The sequence below is a fragment of the Tiliqua scincoides genome, chromosome 6, assembly GCF_035046505.1.
Source record: "Tiliqua scincoides isolate rTilSci1 chromosome 6, rTilSci1.hap2, whole genome shotgun sequence".
NCBI classification, from domain to species: Eukaryota; Metazoa; Chordata; class Lepidosauria; order Squamata; family Scincidae; genus Tiliqua; species Tiliqua scincoides.
This window is the reverse complement of record NC_089826.1, coordinates 83,033,142-83,049,314: the sequence shown is the minus strand read 5'-3', so window position 1 is coordinate 83,049,314 and position 16,173 is coordinate 83,033,142. Positions and strand designations below refer to the sequence as shown.

The following is a 16,173-nucleotide window of genomic DNA, read 5'->3' as shown; positions in this document are numbered from 1 at the left end:
ACCTGTAGTTCAGTGGTTCTCAAACCTTTTGGCGCCAAAACCCACTTTTCAGAATGACATACTGTCAGGAGCCACTGGAAGTGATGTCATTAACCTGGAAGTCATAGCCAGAAGTGACATCATCAAGCAGGAAACTTTTAACACAGCCATATGACAAATCTAATAAAATTAAGTAAGTTAAAAGTTTACAATAAGTATGCATTTAAAACATTATTTAAATAAAGAAGAACCCTCCTAACCCTCCCAAGCAGTTGCTGATCTGTTTTAAGAAATGATTCCCCAAACATCCCAAAGGCTGCAGTCCTATCCACACTATCCAGGAATTCTATCCACCTATCCAGGAATAAGCCCCATTGACTATCATTGTTAAAAGCATATCCATTGTAGCCTGTTAAAAGTACAGATCTGTAACCTTTCCCCAAATGCAGTCACAAACCAGGGTAGCATCAAGGCTCATATATTTAAAACAAAGTACACATTGAAATAAATGGGAATCCTCCTTTAAGTGACTCGTGACCCACTAAGTGGGTCCCAACCCACCGTTTGAGAAACAGTGCTGTAGTAGAGTCTACTTTGCTCAGTGGAACTAGGAGTAAGTTCCTTAAATCCTAACAGGGTGACCACTGAGCAAACCTGAGATTTGCATGCTGAACCTTCTTGCTGACACCCCTATTCAAGCACTCCAGGGGCGGGCAGGCAGCCCTCCCTCTGCTGCTGCTGCTCCCAGCCAGCCAGAGCCCTCCACAGTCTTTCCTCCCTGGCAAAGGTAGCTGCCTACTGCTTCCCTTCTTTCCCTCTACCCAAGCACTCCAGGGGCAGGCAGCTCTCCCTCCCCTCTTCTCCACTGCTGCTCCCAGCCAGCCAGCCAGCCAGCAGCCAGCCAGAGTCCTTCCCCCCTGGCACAGGCAGCTGCCTACCTGCTTCCCTTCTCTCCCTCTCCTTCTCAAGGCAGACCCTTCCTGGGCATCAGGCTCTGGGGCAGGCGTCCCTCCAGCCTCCTGCACAAGCCGCAAAAAGAGGACCAAGAACTCCCTGCTCGTGGCTGGAGTGGGAGAGAGGAGAAAGGGTGGCGCAGCACTGGCTGCGGAACTGTCGTGACGGGCCCAAGTTGCGGGTCGGAAGAGAAAGAGGGTCGGACGGTCCGTGGCGCAAAGGAGTCGTACCGGCTATGCGAAGGGATTGCAGACCACAGAAAACCGCTAGAGTGACGCAACTCACATTTTGGATGGATTATTCCGGGGCCTCTCTAGAGCAATTTTTCTTCCTTGGAGCAGAAGGGAGAGTTGGGCATGGAATTCAAAACCAGGGACTGATAATGCAGTCTCTGTCCTGTGCCCACTTACAAGGGAGTGATCCCTGCTGAAAACAGTGGAGCTTTCCTCTGAGTCAATTGCACAGGGTTGCTGTACTAGGCTGCAACTCTATCCACACTTTCCTGGGAGTAAGCCCCACTGACTATAATGGGACTTACTTCTGACTAGTCATGTATAGGGTAGGGCTCCAAGGCTACACTCCTATCCACACTTTCCTAGCAGTAAGACTCAATGGGACTGACTTCTGAGTAGACATGCATAGGATTGAACTCCAAATGAGCACCAACAGACAGCAGGAGCTCTTTCTGGATGAAGTCACCACCTCGCATGTGCCAAATGTTGCACATTCTCCACTATAATAATGTTGGACTACACTGCAGGTCTTTTGTACATTTTCTTACATAATACTGGACTACACTGCAGGGTTGTCATAGATTTTCTCCTTATGTAAGGATTTTCTCCTTACATAATACTGCGCAACATTGCAAGGTTGTCATACCTTTTCTTATATAATAGTCCTGGACTACACTGCAAGGTTGCTGTGATTTTTTTTCTTATATTAATAACACTGAACTATCCTGCAGGGTTGTCGTGCACGCTCTTATAGAATGGGCAACCCCACTGGCAGTTTTTGAAACACAGCTGCATGACATGAGGCTGCTTCTTTCCGTGCAGCGCCCATTGCAGCAGCCTGGACCCCCTTCTGCCCGGGCAGCTCGCCTTTCCCCCTGGGAGGAAGGAAAGCCCAGTCCCAGGAGGAGTTCCTGTCCAGACAGTGCTGGCGTGTGACTCTAGCCTTTGCCTGCCTCTGTGCCACCGGTACTGGCAATGCACTGGGTGCAGCAGCCGCATGGAGGAAGCGCTGCTGCTGCTGCAGGCGTCACGTGCAGGCGGGCCCGGGACTCTGAGCTGGTGCAGGGTGGCAGCTGCTGCTGGGTGTGAGTGCGTGCGGGGGGGGGGGCAGTCCCAGTCCCAGTCCCAGTCCCAGTCCCAGTCCCAGTCCCAGTCCCTGCCTGGGGCCCACTGACTCCTTCTCCGCGTTGCTCTGGCAGGAGCCGCTCAGCCACTGGCTTCAAGACACTAAGAGGCAAATCCAGGACCTGTAGGGCTGTCCAAGTGGAGCCTCCCTGTCCAGGAGCAGTCTACCTGTTGGTTGGCAGGCACACCAAGTGGAAGGCCGTCACCTTCCTGCCCTGCTGGTGAGCACACAGAGTCTCTCCGACTGCCTAGTGTTGGAAATTCTGCCTGACTGGATGGGCTTTGGCCTGCCCAGCAGTCTTGGGGCCCAGTCCTGTCCAGCTTTCCAGCTCTGATGCAGCCATGCCCATGGGGCATGCTCTGCATTCTGCAGGAGGAGTCATGGAGGCTTCCCCAAGGCAAGAGGGGCTGCACTGCACAATCAGTACTGAAAAGTTGGACCATGAATTGGGCACCTTACTGGAGCGAGCTCATGGTCTCCTTCAGCCGTTTGCAACCGCTGTGCCGTGGCGCACTGGCGTGCCGCAAGTTGTCTGCAGGTGTGCCACGAGAGTTTTGGGGAGGGTCATTTCTTAATAGGGCCAACGGGGATGTCAGCTCCCCACCAACAGCACAGTGTGCCTTGTCGATTGTCAAAAAACTGATGATGTGCCTTGACAATTTTTCTACTTTGCCAGTTTGCCACGAGACAAAAAAGGTTGAAAATCACTGGTCTACTTAGGAAGGCCATTTGTGTGCATGCAAGACACACTAGTACACTAGCATGCAGGAAGGCTTGCAAATGGGGAATCATAGTTGGTTTCTACTTTACCCCTAAGCACAACCTCATGTAATATATTAAAAGGATTATAGTGTACATGCCAGTATTCTCACAGCATCTTGTAAGAAGTTTGGTGTTGTGTTATGTGAAAGACACACTTCCTTCAGTTTCTCCTAAGCCTGTTGCTTGTCAATTTCAGTGTGTAGATCAACAATTTTGTTAAAGCTAACTCAAATAGTTGTGGCTATCTGTACATTTCTACGATCTCCCTGATCTCAGTCACCTTCCAATTGAAATACTTGCCAGGGTATCTGGGAGCAAAGCATTCAGTTTCATAGGGTGTTATTTTGTAGGATCTTCCTTCATCCCTGTTCCAATCCAGATTTCAGAAGAAGACAGCAGGGGGTTGTTCTTTGTTGGCAAGTGGTGAATATGTGGTTTGATTAACTCTGTGTGTTTTGAATGCTGGGAAATTGAGTACTGGTGTGGGGGGAGTACAGTAGTCTTCTCCCTCTCTGAATGATCAAAAAGGTGGAGCACAGAATACAGTCAGTATAAGCCTAGATATTTTTTACTTAGAAGTAATCCCAATGAATTCAGGGGGCAAGTAAGTGTATGTAGGATTGCAGTGTTGAAACATGAACAGCTAATTTTCAGAAAATCCTTCAACTCGCAATGCACTGGGCATTAACAGTAAACGCCAGCAGCACCTCTGAATTATTTGAAATCAGTGAATCTGAGCATGGGATACTTTATCTAGTAATTTTCATCTTTAAGTTTGAGAAGGCATCTGAAAATCTTTGTACTGCACAGTTTGACTTTTTAAAAGCAATTTGAGCATAGATGTATAAAACATATTGGAGCTATCAATTCTTTTGCATTAATTTGCAGAACTCTGGAAGAGAAGCAGTTTAGCAACTTTTGAAGAAAACGTTCAGTTCTTCTTCCAAAAATGGTGGTTTTCACATGTAACGCATGCGGAGAGTCTGTGAAGAAGGCACAGGTTGAAAAGCATGTAAATCTATGCCGAAACTGTCAATGCCTGTCTTGTATGGATTGTGGCAAAGATTTCTGGTAGGTAGATCAGGCGGTTGTTGCATTATTTGGTAAGTAAGGGCCCAATCCTATCCAATTTTCTAGTGCCTGTGCAGCTATGCCAATGGGGTGTGCATTAAGAACATAAGAACAGCCCTGCTGGATCAGGCCATAGGCCCATCCAGTCCAACTTCCTGTATCTCATAGTGGCCCACCAAATGCCCCAGGGAGCACACCAGATACCTGCATCCTGGTGCCCTCCCTTGCATCCCTCCTGAGGTATGGGGATAGTCACAGATGCCTCCTCAAGGAATGGGAACATTTGTTCCATTACCTCAGGGTACACTGTGGCTGCACCAGTGCTGGAAAGTTGGATAGGATTGGGCCCTAAATCAGCTAATTCACGGTGGGTTGATAAAGAAACAAGTGGGCATGAGCCTTGGGTTCACACACTTCCCTGTCTTCTCTCTTATGCAGAGCAGCAATTTCCAGTTCTTATTTGCATTAAACCATTGTCTTGCTCTTTCATCTGAACAGGTTGATTACAATCTGAGTTCTACAGTTGTTTTCAGATGGTTGTTTGATCTTTGTGAAAGTAAAATGTGTAGTAGACCTCATCAGAAGCATAGAATAGAAGTGTGTTGCTTCTCAACTGAGAACTGTTGGAGTTGAGAGCCTCTCGAGTGGTGAAATATTGTAGGTTTTAATGCGGACAAGACACATTAATCTATCATAGCTTCATTCCTGTGCAGTGCTCTTGTCTTTTAAAAAAGATTTCCATGAGTAAAGCTAAGCCCACGTACTTCAACATGTTTACATAACATCCTAATATTTTTATTGCACAGAACGGTTCTGTGTTAACAGAGTTAGAACCCAATCCTATAGAGGACTGCTCAGAAGTAAGTCCTGTTATAGTCAATTAGGTTTACTCCCAGGTTTACTTCTAAGTGTGGCTAGGATTGCAGCCTTAGCTCCTCGACTGTCTTGCCAGATAGTATACAGTTAGGTGTACCTTATCTCATTTAAATTAATAGGTTTAAGAATGCCTAGTTCTGCATAGGATTGCACCTTTAATCTCTCAGTATCATTGTAATACATGTTAGGCTGTTTCTCAGGACTTTCCAGTAAGCATCATGGTTGTACAGGGATTTGAACCACGGCATCCTCTTTCACGTTTTTGGATGCACCAGTATAGACACCAAATGTGCTCAGGATTGAAACATTGTCATGTACAATATATATTGGGGAGTGTTAACAGCTCAGTGGTAAGGCATTTGCTTTGCATACGGAAGGTTCCACATTATCTCCAGTTAAAAGAATCTGAGATAGCCATGCATCTTACCCAGTCCTGCTGAGATACTGGAGATTCTCTCTGCCAGCAGAGTTTTGGGTTAGATCAGGGGCATCAAACATAAGGCCCCTGGCCTCTGGAAGCAGTTTATCCAGCGCACATTATAACTGGGCTCTCTTAGTTTGATAATTGGGCTGTCTCATATCTTAAACATATGAACAAGATTTGCACATTTTTCTCTTCTGTCATTTACCGCTAATGAGTTTCTAAGTGAGAACAAAGTGCTTATCTCTGACCATCATCTGCTTAATTATGTCACTTCCTGTTGAATGATGTCACATTGGCCCTATGCAGGCACCATGAATGCTAACTTTGCCCTCTATATAAAATGAATTTGACATCCTTGGGTTAGATGGACTAATGGCATTTCTGGCTTGTGTAAAGTTGCTTAGTATGTTCATAGCTGAAAGCATCCTGTTCTCAAAGTGCTATGTCTGTTTGAATAAATTGTTGTTGGCATCTAGGGGTGATGATTATAAACTTCATGTGAAGTGCATAAGTGAGGACCAGAAGTACGGTGGCAAGGGGTATGAAGCCAAAACTGCCAAAGGAGATGTCAAACAGCAGGAATGGATTCAGGTAAAGGCATGCAGTGCCACATCTACATTTAGAAAAATCCGCATAGTGAGTTTTATTTTCCTCTCCTTACCAAGACAACCCAAAATTAAAATAATACAAGAATAACATACAAAATAAAACTGAGTTAAATCAAGCAATTAAACATTGATGACAGGGCAGAGCCACAAACAACTCCATTATGTATTATCAAAGGCTTGGAAGAATAAATTGCACCTGAACTGGTACCTAGGTGGTGGAAAAGTAGGTACAATGTTGAAAAGGGGTGTTCTGTAATTGGGACAATATCAATATAAGTTTCTGTAATTGCTAGAACCTTGTCCACTCACTAACCTCCAAGCTGGGACTACCAAGAGCCTAAGTTCTTGGTCTAGTAATCATGAGAGGCAATCCTCTGATCCCCATGACATTTAGGGCTTTATAGGTCAAAATAGCGCTTTAATGTCCCAACATCCATTTTTAATGCCCACACTCCTGTAGGCAAAGGGAAGGGATAGGATGTGAAACTCCAGCCTTTGATGTTTACAAGTACACAACATCCATCTAGTTTCATTGCATCAAATTGTACTGTTTGCCTGTTGTGACTCCGGTGTAAATATGTCTGCTTTCTCCATTGCAGAAGATTCATGAAGCAATACAGAAGACTAAGATTAACCCCAAAGTTCGAGATGTTTTAGAACAAATGTATGCCTATGACAATATTCCACGAAAAAAAATCAAGTTTCAGGTATGTTGTTTAGTGGTGAACAACTTCAAACTTTGGTCTCCTTTTCTAGTTATTTTCAAACTTTTCCAGGAATAGTTTGTAACATAATAGTTTATAATGACAGACATGGTTTCCTGCGAAAACTCATACAGATTATCAAACTGTCTTCGGATGAACTCTCTCACCTTGGAGCAGCCCATTCTCTGCCTTGTCCTACCAAATGGCAAGGGAACTTGTATGTATTTGAGACATTTATAACCTGTCTTTCTGTTTCCAAAGATACACCCAAGGCAGGTCACACAAAAATGAAAAATATACAAAATTAAGCTGTAAACAAAATATGAAAATAGTAAAGACACAACAGTAAATCCATTACAGTACAATGGGCCCCCCCTTATCAGTAGGGTGAGCATTTGTGGATTTGAATATCCATGTGTGCCAAGCTTGTGGCTGGAGAGCCTCAAAGACCTCCTGGACATAACTAGAAAGTGTTCCTGGACATGACTGGAAAGAAAGGAGAGGTCACGTGTGGCCTCCTTGCATCTCAGAAGGCCTCCTGGAAGCTTCTGGTTTGCCTGCGAGGTCACCCTGCAGATTTCACTATCTGTGGAATTTGGTATCTGTGGGGGGTTCCTGGAACAGATCCCCCATGGATACTGAGGGCCCACTGTAGTAAAATATCATAACTCATTGAAGCAACCACCCATTAAAATAGTGATAGATAAAACATGACTTGGGTCCATAGTAAAAGGTTAGCAATGCGGGAGCCAAGTGAACCACATTTGGAAGTTCTGGAGCCTCAATAAAGCAGAAATCAAGTCAGCTTGTCAAAGTTCAGTCTTCTAAATCTGAATGCCCCACCTGCCTGCCACTTCCTTCTTGATCTACAGCCAGCCTCAAAACTCTGTTAATGCATTTTTCTAATCTGGAAGTGTATATAGCAGAAGCAAGAGGGGATAGGTGAAGATGGGGTGAATGGGAAAGTGGTTGGCAAACACCCACTCCAATTCAAAAATTAACTGAGATGGAAGAGGGGCTCTTCTTCAGAGGGTACCTGTTGGGTAATTGGGGTCCTTGCTTATCCATGTGATTTGAGCTCTTTCCCCATGGCTTCTGTGTGACCAGTTGAACTGCCATGACCAGGCTGAAACACGGTACACTAGCGTATCCTAAGGTCCTGCTTCCAGATACCAGGTAACCAGCCGATGTGCCCTCTAACTTGCCTGTTACTAGACACAACAGGGGAGGTGCTGTGCACATAATGCACAACTCTGTCTTTTAGCCATTATCAGATTCTGAAGGAAGGAACCTGGATCAGTGGTGTCACTAGGGGGGTGCGGGCCGCACCGGATGACGCACACAGGGGGGTGACACACTAAAATCGCAGTGGTTCAGAGTAACCCCATCATATTATAACCGTTGGATGCGGAATTTTGAGCAGAAGGCAATGCAAAAAACCAGAGCGAAATATCTTCTTTCTATCAAAAGTTATGGCCAAAAAACTGGAGAACAAAAAATGCATGGATCCCTATGGAAAGTGAAAGTGAGCCATATCGCGCACTTACTCGCGAGTAGGCAAACTTGCATTAGACCGTCAGAAAGGGAGGCTGAGTGGAATCCAATGACACCAGAATGGTCCTGATCCAATGAGTGCAACCCCCAAACCACCTGAGAAGAAAGTCCCTCCCTTCAAGCAGATGAATGTATTGAGCCTTATGGAAAGCGAAACTAAGCCTCACAGTTGAGTTTAATCACGAGTAAGCAAATGTGCCTTGGCTGGTGTGGAAGATCAGGTGAAGGAGAGTGCAGGGCTACCAAAATGGTCCTGATCCTATGCACCTGCAGCTCCAGAAGGCAGCCTCCCTCCCTCCGCTAAAAAGGATTAAAACAGAGGCTTCAGCTGATAAGGTGAACCTTTTTGAGACTTGCAAAGCCAGGTGGATCCTGACAGTGATCTGGTTTAAACAGAAGTTCTTAAATTGAACTGGGCACTGGGTAGGGCTGAAAACCTGACTGGTTTTGGAGGGGGGTGTTATTGCAGGCAGGCCACAGAGGAAATTCACTTGGTGGACCAGGGCTGGCTTCTGCTTATTTAATTATTTGTTTTACTTTAATTATTTATACTTATTTATTTTGATTTGCCTGATGATGTCTCTTCTACCATGACATCACTACTGGTGGGTCTTGGACAGATTGTCATTCTAAAAAGTGGGTCCCAGTGCTTAAAATTTTAGAACTGCTGCAATAAGGTGTTAGTAAGTTGACACCCTGGGGTGTGTGTGACATCACTAGTGACCAAAATCACTAAAATCATAATTTGGAAGAATAATACCATCATGTTATATATCAATCAATGTGTAATTTCATGCAGGATATGTTCTGTCTTTGTTCTATCAAATGGTACAGCCAAAAAACCAGTGGGGGCGGAGTGATGGTACATTACCACGCCTACCACCTGGGGTGTTGCCCCGCCCACTGCATGGGGGGTGATGTGCTGGCATCCCGCACAGGGTGACGCGAACCCTAGTGACGCCAGTGACCTGGATATAGGTATTGCGGACGCCATTGCACATTTCGTGGATGGAACCTTCTGCAGAATCCACCTGCAAATTTGACTGCAGAGCTTTGTCAGGGAGAGTATGTGCATTGTGGTGTGAAAATAGAACTGCTTTTTTCACTTTGACAGAACTGGATGTCCAACAGTTTGAAAATACATAACACTACTCTCCAAGACCAGGTGTGGGATATTTTTTCAGAAGCTACTAGGAAGGTAAGCAAACTGGACACTCTTGCAGAAGTGGTTTCATACCTCAGCTGGACCTTAATATACATATATAACTGTTTAAAACAATGGTTCCCAACCTGTGGTACAGTCTCCCCCTCTCCACCCCCAGCTGCCACCCTCCCAAATTAACTATTTGCATCAAGTTTGCAGTAGTTGAAATGAGAATTCCAAACAGTCATGAATTAAGGACCAGATTTAGATGGTTATTCTGGGTAAGTTAATGTGTGTGACATTTTATGTGTAGTATAAAACTTTGTGTCTGGTGGCCACTTGGGGTGAACTGCTGAAGTTGCACCCCACCCCGTATCAGAGAACTCTCATGGGGTAAACTCTGAGCCCCCTGTTCCCTTCTCAATTTAAAGGGACAGAGTGAAACAGAAGAAAAGCAACAGGATGGAAAGGAAAGCCAGTCTGCAAAAAATCAAGATGTCCTAACATCTTTAGAAGATGACATAACAGAAGCAGAGGAACCGGCAAAGAAAAAGAACAAAAGGGAACGAAAGGAGGAGAGACGAAACCTCAAGAAGACCAAAAAATCCAAAGTGCAAAGACAACAAGAGAGCTTCGAAAAACAGAAAAGCAAAAAGTTGAAGAGGGAAAAATCAGAAGATGAGAATGAGGAATTGTCCCAAAGTGATTCTTTGAATACGTCAAAGATGCAGCAAGCTGTCGATGTGGCTGAATTGGAAATGAATGGAAACGGGTTTCATGCGGAAAAGCCAGGGGCCAAACTGAACATGAAGAAACGCAAACGTAACCTCTCAGAAGGTATGGCGATGATATTTCACATGATTGTTAGTTGTAAGACCCCATTTTAGCATAGGGAAGCAAACAATAAAATAACTCCTAATATTGAGAAGTATAAATTGGAGTGTAGATCTGCCACTTGAATTAGGAAAAATCAAAGCTGGGAAGAGAGAGTCTTTCCATGATCTACCGTTTGTTTTCCTGGCACTAAAATTGTGGGAGGCAAAGTTGGTGGGATTGCTTCACTTCCATCCTGGGGTTATTTGTCAACCTGAAACCAGCAAATACAATCCCTGTTATCAGAACCTTTTATCAACTGGATGAGCAGGGCCTCTGCTTCACTCAAGGAGTTCATGTTTCAGCTTCAACTCTTAGTTTGTATTTTGATGGCACCTGTCCACAGGATAATGGTACTTGCTGTCTAATAATTTCCTTTTGCACTTTTTGACACTTGTTTTTATCTTATGAAATTTCTCCTGCTTCCCACAATTTTTTTCTCTCTCCTCATTTACATGGTTACCCATGTAAATTTAGGTGATTGTGAAATTGTGGACCAAGAAATGGACAGCACGGTATGTGAAGAAAATGAGGAGGAACCCCAAGGTAACCTTAACTGGGAAGTTTCTCTGTACATTACTAGTTCGGAGTGTGTGTTCATTGGTATCATTGTTAAAGTGTGGGGGTGAGCATAATCACTCTTACAGCATTGCATTTCTTTCAGATCCTGTTTCATTCTGGCCTCTCCCATTTTGTTGTTTTGTCAGTCTGTCCCTCTCTTCTCTTGATCACCTCTCCCAGTGTATACATTCAAACTGGAGTAGAACCCATTGAATGTTTTAAAAACATACACTTAGGGTCTGATCCTGTCCAACTTTCCAACTCTGTCAATTGGGCATGCGCTCTGTCCTGTGGTAGGGGAACAGTTACAGACGCCTCCTCAAGGTAAAGGAACTTCCTTCTCTTGCCTCAGGACTGCATTACAACTGCATCAACGCTGCAAAGTTGGATAAAAAAATTCTTCAAGAGGAAAAAAATTGATCAATAATCAGAATAATACTGTGTATCAGTAATACTGTGTATCAATAATTCTGGGCAGACCATTCTGTGCAGCTGTTTTTTTTGTTTTGTTTTTTTTGCTGTGCTGGGATCAGATGTTATCCCTTGTAGTTCCCAAACTTACTGGGTTCACATCACCCTTGTTTCACAGCTGCCTGTTCTTCCTAGCTCTCTCAGGTGCCGCCATCTTGAATTACACAAGATTTCTTGAAAATCATGCAGGATTTTGCATGATCCAATATGCCTGCACTCAGGGCAGCTGGAAGAAAAGGCCACAGGGGACATCCCGCAGTTCCCCTGTGAGTTTGCTGTGGCACACAGCTTGGGAACCAGTGCCAATGGAGTTGGACAGGCCTAGGGGCCAACTGCTGATTTCTTTCTGTATTTAAAAAACACTTCTCTTATGCCAGAAGAGCAACAGTTTCTTTTAGTGCAACAATGAATTGCAGTACAGTGGTGCCTCGCATAACGAAATTAATCCATTCCGTGAATCCTTTCGTTATGCGAAATTTTCGTTGCGCGAATCACGTTTTCCCATAGGAATGCATTGAAATCTAATTAATGTGTTCCTATGGGCAAAAAAGGTCAAAACGAAATCAAATTTGTTTTACAAAGTGTTTATTACGTGCTCTTTAAAGGCATACATACTGTACAGAGGATTTCTAAAATTTGAAGCATACACGAAATTTTTAATTTTTAAAAAATTCGTTATGCGAAGCACGGACCTAAAAAGTTTTTGTTATGCAAAGCACGGACCTAAAAATTTTTTCGTTATGCGGAGCAAGGCCAGAAATTTTCGTTATGCGAGTTACCAAACTCAATCAAAAAACTTTCGTTATGCGAGTTTTTCGCTGCGCGGGGCATTCGTTATGCGAGGCACCACTGTACTTCAGCTGTCATAAAATTTTATGTGGAGCAAAGTGTTCAGCAAGCAGGGACCTGAACATTGCAACATGTGACAGTGGCTTTAGGTTTTAGTAGTAACTTTGGCCAAAGTATACAAAGTGAATTTCTTCTAGTCTTTATATTGTATCTTTACCAATTCTACAGGTAAATTCAGTTGGAAAGGAACCATAAAAGCTGTTCTGAAGCAAGCACCTGACAATGAAATATCAATGAAGAAACTAAAGAAAAAGGTATGTTGGAGCATTTTATCACTCCCCGAGTACTAAACTACCTGTTAGATTAAATACATTGTTTTTCTTTTGTATTTTCATGTTTATAAATAGCAACTCCAGGATATTTCCTGTAAATATTTCCTGTAAATATCCTGTACAGGGCAAATCACTGTGGAGGGTGGTGGAAGTGCCTGAAACAAATTTAGGCAGATCAATATAGGAGCAAGTGTGTTCATTTAGAGCAGCGATTTTCAATTTTTGCTTCTCATGGCATACTGACCTTTTATGGTCTTCACCTCTTGTGATATCACTTCCAGGAGACTCTTCCAGGTTCTGCAGCTCAGTTTCTAGGGCAACTGTCTGTCTTCCTCCACGGAGCAAGTGGAGGAAGAGGGACCATTTGTTACCGCAGACAGTTGCTCTAGAAACAGAGCTGCAGAACTCAGAAGAGTTTTTCTGTGACTTTTCAGGTGCTGTGCTCTGAATTCCCATGGCACATGTGCGGGCCTTTCCTTGCACACCAAAACTGCTGAATTAGGCTTTTAAAGATCAGCACTAGTACTTTGAATTGTGCCTAAAACAGACTGGTAGCCAGGGCAGATCTTTTACACACTGGCAAAATATGATCAAATTGATAAGTACCATCTTAATATCTGGCAGCTAAACATATAGTGGGGTAGAATGTGCAAAGCATTTTCAAACATTAAAGGAAAGCAAAACTTGTATGCACAGTTATTTAGAGTGAATATTTGTAATGCACTGAAATTTGATGCAGGATGCAATCCTGGGTCAGCCTTGTGCTGGCCCAAGAGTGTTGCAAACGTGCCTTATGGCACATTTGTGCATCCTTTAGAGTTGGGGAGGCCGGCACAAGGACACATGCCAGCCTCTCCGTGCTGCTTCCTGGACTTCAGCTGGTAAGTTTCGCAGCTGAGGGCAGCTGGTGTGGAGGGTTGGGGAGGGCTGAACGAAGGCATTCCCGGAAAAGAGCATGCGGGCCTGTGGGAGGACTGGGCCCAGCAGGGGGTGGAACCAGGATCCAGCACTTAGGCTGGGTCCTAACCCCTTCCAAGCAGCCCAGCCTTACACTGGCTGTTCAGAATGGCACCACCTCTTTAGGGGCAGGTGCTGCACAACATGGAGTAAGGGGAATGAATCCAGCCCCAACCGCATGTTGGATATGGGGCAGGTCAGCTGGCCTGCCTGTTCCTATGCAGGTTAGGATTAGGCTGCCCATGACATTCCAGAAATTCTGTTTAAATTGATTCTAGAACATCATGAAAAGCTTTGAGCATAACATGCTTCTCTCTCTCTCTCTTTTTCTCTCTTTATTGTATAGGTTGTAGCCCAATATTATGCAGTAATGGGTGATCACCATCACAAATCTGAAAAGGATGTATGGGCCCTATTTAATAAGAAAGTTAACAGCAATCCTAAATTTAGGGTTTTAAAGGAAAAAGTGAAACTTGTAAAATAGCTTTGTTATAGTCAAATTATCTGATTTTTGAACAGATAGACCAATTTTGCTATCAGCTGAGAAAATAGTTTTTAGTTCTCATGGTGGATTTCTTGCCTTTTACCTGTCTCTTGTAATATACAAAATAAAACATTTTTATCTTTTTGGAAAAGTGTGATTTTTTTTTTCAAAGTTCTAACCCTCACGCCCTCCCCATCCTCCATATAAAATCTGTCTAGTTGTGTTGATAGACATTGCCCAGACTGTAGTGAATGACTGGCCAATTTTTTGTGGCCTCCCTATTGTTTGCTAATTATTGGAATGTTTTCAAAGATTGCAGAACTAAGGCTGCAATCCTGTACATTTTCCCTTGGAAGTCTCATTGAACACAATGGGATTTCTTTCTAAATAATAATGCACAGATTGGTCTATAGGTGAACCTCGGTTTTCTCCACCAAAATACATTACAGTAGTGCCTTGGCATCCACGGGGGCTCTGTTCCCATGGATGCTGAAACTTGCAAATAATGAAATTAAAATAATGTTAATGGGTCTCAGCACCCAGACCCTCTGAATGCTACCAGAGCTATGCTCCGCTTGCATCCAGGGGGTGTTTTGAGGCCTGAGGAGGCAGCACACAGCCAGTCCTCGGAATGCCTTCTAAAGACATAAAATCACCACTTCTGGTTTTCCCCAAAAAACAGGAAGTGATATTCTAAAGCATCCCAAAGACCTCAGATCACCCTTCGGACATGAACGGAGCACAGCTCCATTCAGAGGGTGCAGGTTGGTCCAATTCCACAGGTTCAGAACCCACAGATAGTCAAATCCATGGATACTGAATCCAATGATAAAGAGGACCAACCTGTATGTGTGTGTTATGTTTTAAGCAACAATGCAGACTCTGCATAGCTCAACACAGATTAGATATGCCATAAGACAGTGGTTCCCAAAGTCCTCCTTAGGAAGAGGGAGCCACTTAAGTCTTTGCAGGGGTGGGGTGATTGCAGCAATGTAATCTCCAATACCCCACCGCTGCTGGGGAAAGAGGCTGGGTTTATGGCTTACCTGAAGCCAGCAATGAACTCTGGGGGGCGTGGGTTGCCCCATGGACACCTCCACCGGGTTGCCCCAAAATAATAAAAATCTTAATCTGAAGCCGCTTCTGGTTTCTGATTGCGAAACCATTAGTGGCTTCCTATTGCAATTTTTATTATTTTGTAGGCATAGGGAGCCTCGCGGGGGCATTTGCGGGTCTTCCCACAACCCCCAGAGCCAGAAACGCCCCCTTTCACCAGGAGCAGCACAGTGCTAACGGAGATCACGTTGTGGCAATCCCCTTGACCCTTAAGGGGCCAGAGCTGAGTGCTTCCCTGGTTGGTGGGCTGTGACCTACCAGTTTGGGAACCACTGCCATAAGAGATTTTGGTTGTGTGTTTCTTCATTACATAAGTAGTCATCAGTGGATTGTTGTATTCGGGGATAAGGTACTTCAGCAGGTGGTTGCCATGCAACTCTAAAATTCCTGAATGATGCTAGTACACTTCAAATTGATTTCCAGCCTTATTTGGGCAGGGAATGGCTTTTGACACACTGGGAAAGGACAAAAGTGGTTAATTCTCTGACCTCTGAGCAATCAGCTGTGGATTATTTGAGAGCTAATGATCAATCAACCAAAATTAAGATACTGTTAATGGGTGGTTCATCTGACTCTGGAGGTGGTGTTCAGCTTGTTATAGATGTCGTGCATTATCCACAAGGATCAGGCTTGCAGCTTCAGCATGCTATTAGGGCCAGCCTTGTCTCTGGATCTTTTGAGATACAAAACATCTTTCACCAAAGGAGACCCTTCTTGGACAGAGAGAGCTTGACCATGGTTTTTTCACACACTGGTATCACCAGACTATTGCAGTGTACTGGAAATGAGGCTATCTTTGAACACAAACACTCCAACTCCTAGTCAGGGCTGACTTTTTTCTCCTAAGCCTTATAAACCTCAAATATCTTGGGACCCAGGTACTGCAAGGCCCACCTTCTCCCATAAGAACCTACCAAGTATCCAGATCTTCCAAACCCCTGCCCCTTTCGATGTGGGCAGTTAGGAACTGCAGATGGGAGCTTATCTTCTGACCAACTTTGGAATGATCAAAGGTCTTGTAAATCTAGCACATAGTTGGACCTCTTTATTTTCCTTTTCTGGAATTTAAGTGTACCTGACTGTTCTTGCCTGTGGCATAAAACTTTTAAGATTTAAAACTTTTTAAGATTTAAAAATCTTTAATCAAGTCTACAA

General features: G+C 44.2%; 1 protein-coding gene across 1 annotated transcript; it reads left to right on the top strand.

The window, feature by feature from the left end:
• The first annotated feature begins 2,160 nt into the window (after positions 1-2,160).
• Positions 2,161-14,010, top strand: LYAR (Ly1 antibody reactive). Its single transcript, XM_066632390.1, has 10 exons — positions 2,161-2,251; positions 2,366-2,512; positions 3,943-4,125; positions 5,902-6,016; positions 6,633-6,740; positions 9,406-9,489; positions 9,867-10,272; positions 10,786-10,854; positions 12,358-12,443; positions 13,765-14,010. Exons 3-10 carry the CDS (start codon positions 4,004-4,006, stop codon positions 13,900-13,902), a joined length of 1,128 nt encoding a protein of 375 aa, XP_066488487.1. The 5' UTR covers positions 2,161-2,251; positions 2,366-2,512; positions 3,943-4,003; the 3' UTR covers positions 13,903-14,010.
• Positions 14,011-16,173: the final 2,163 nt, after the last annotated feature.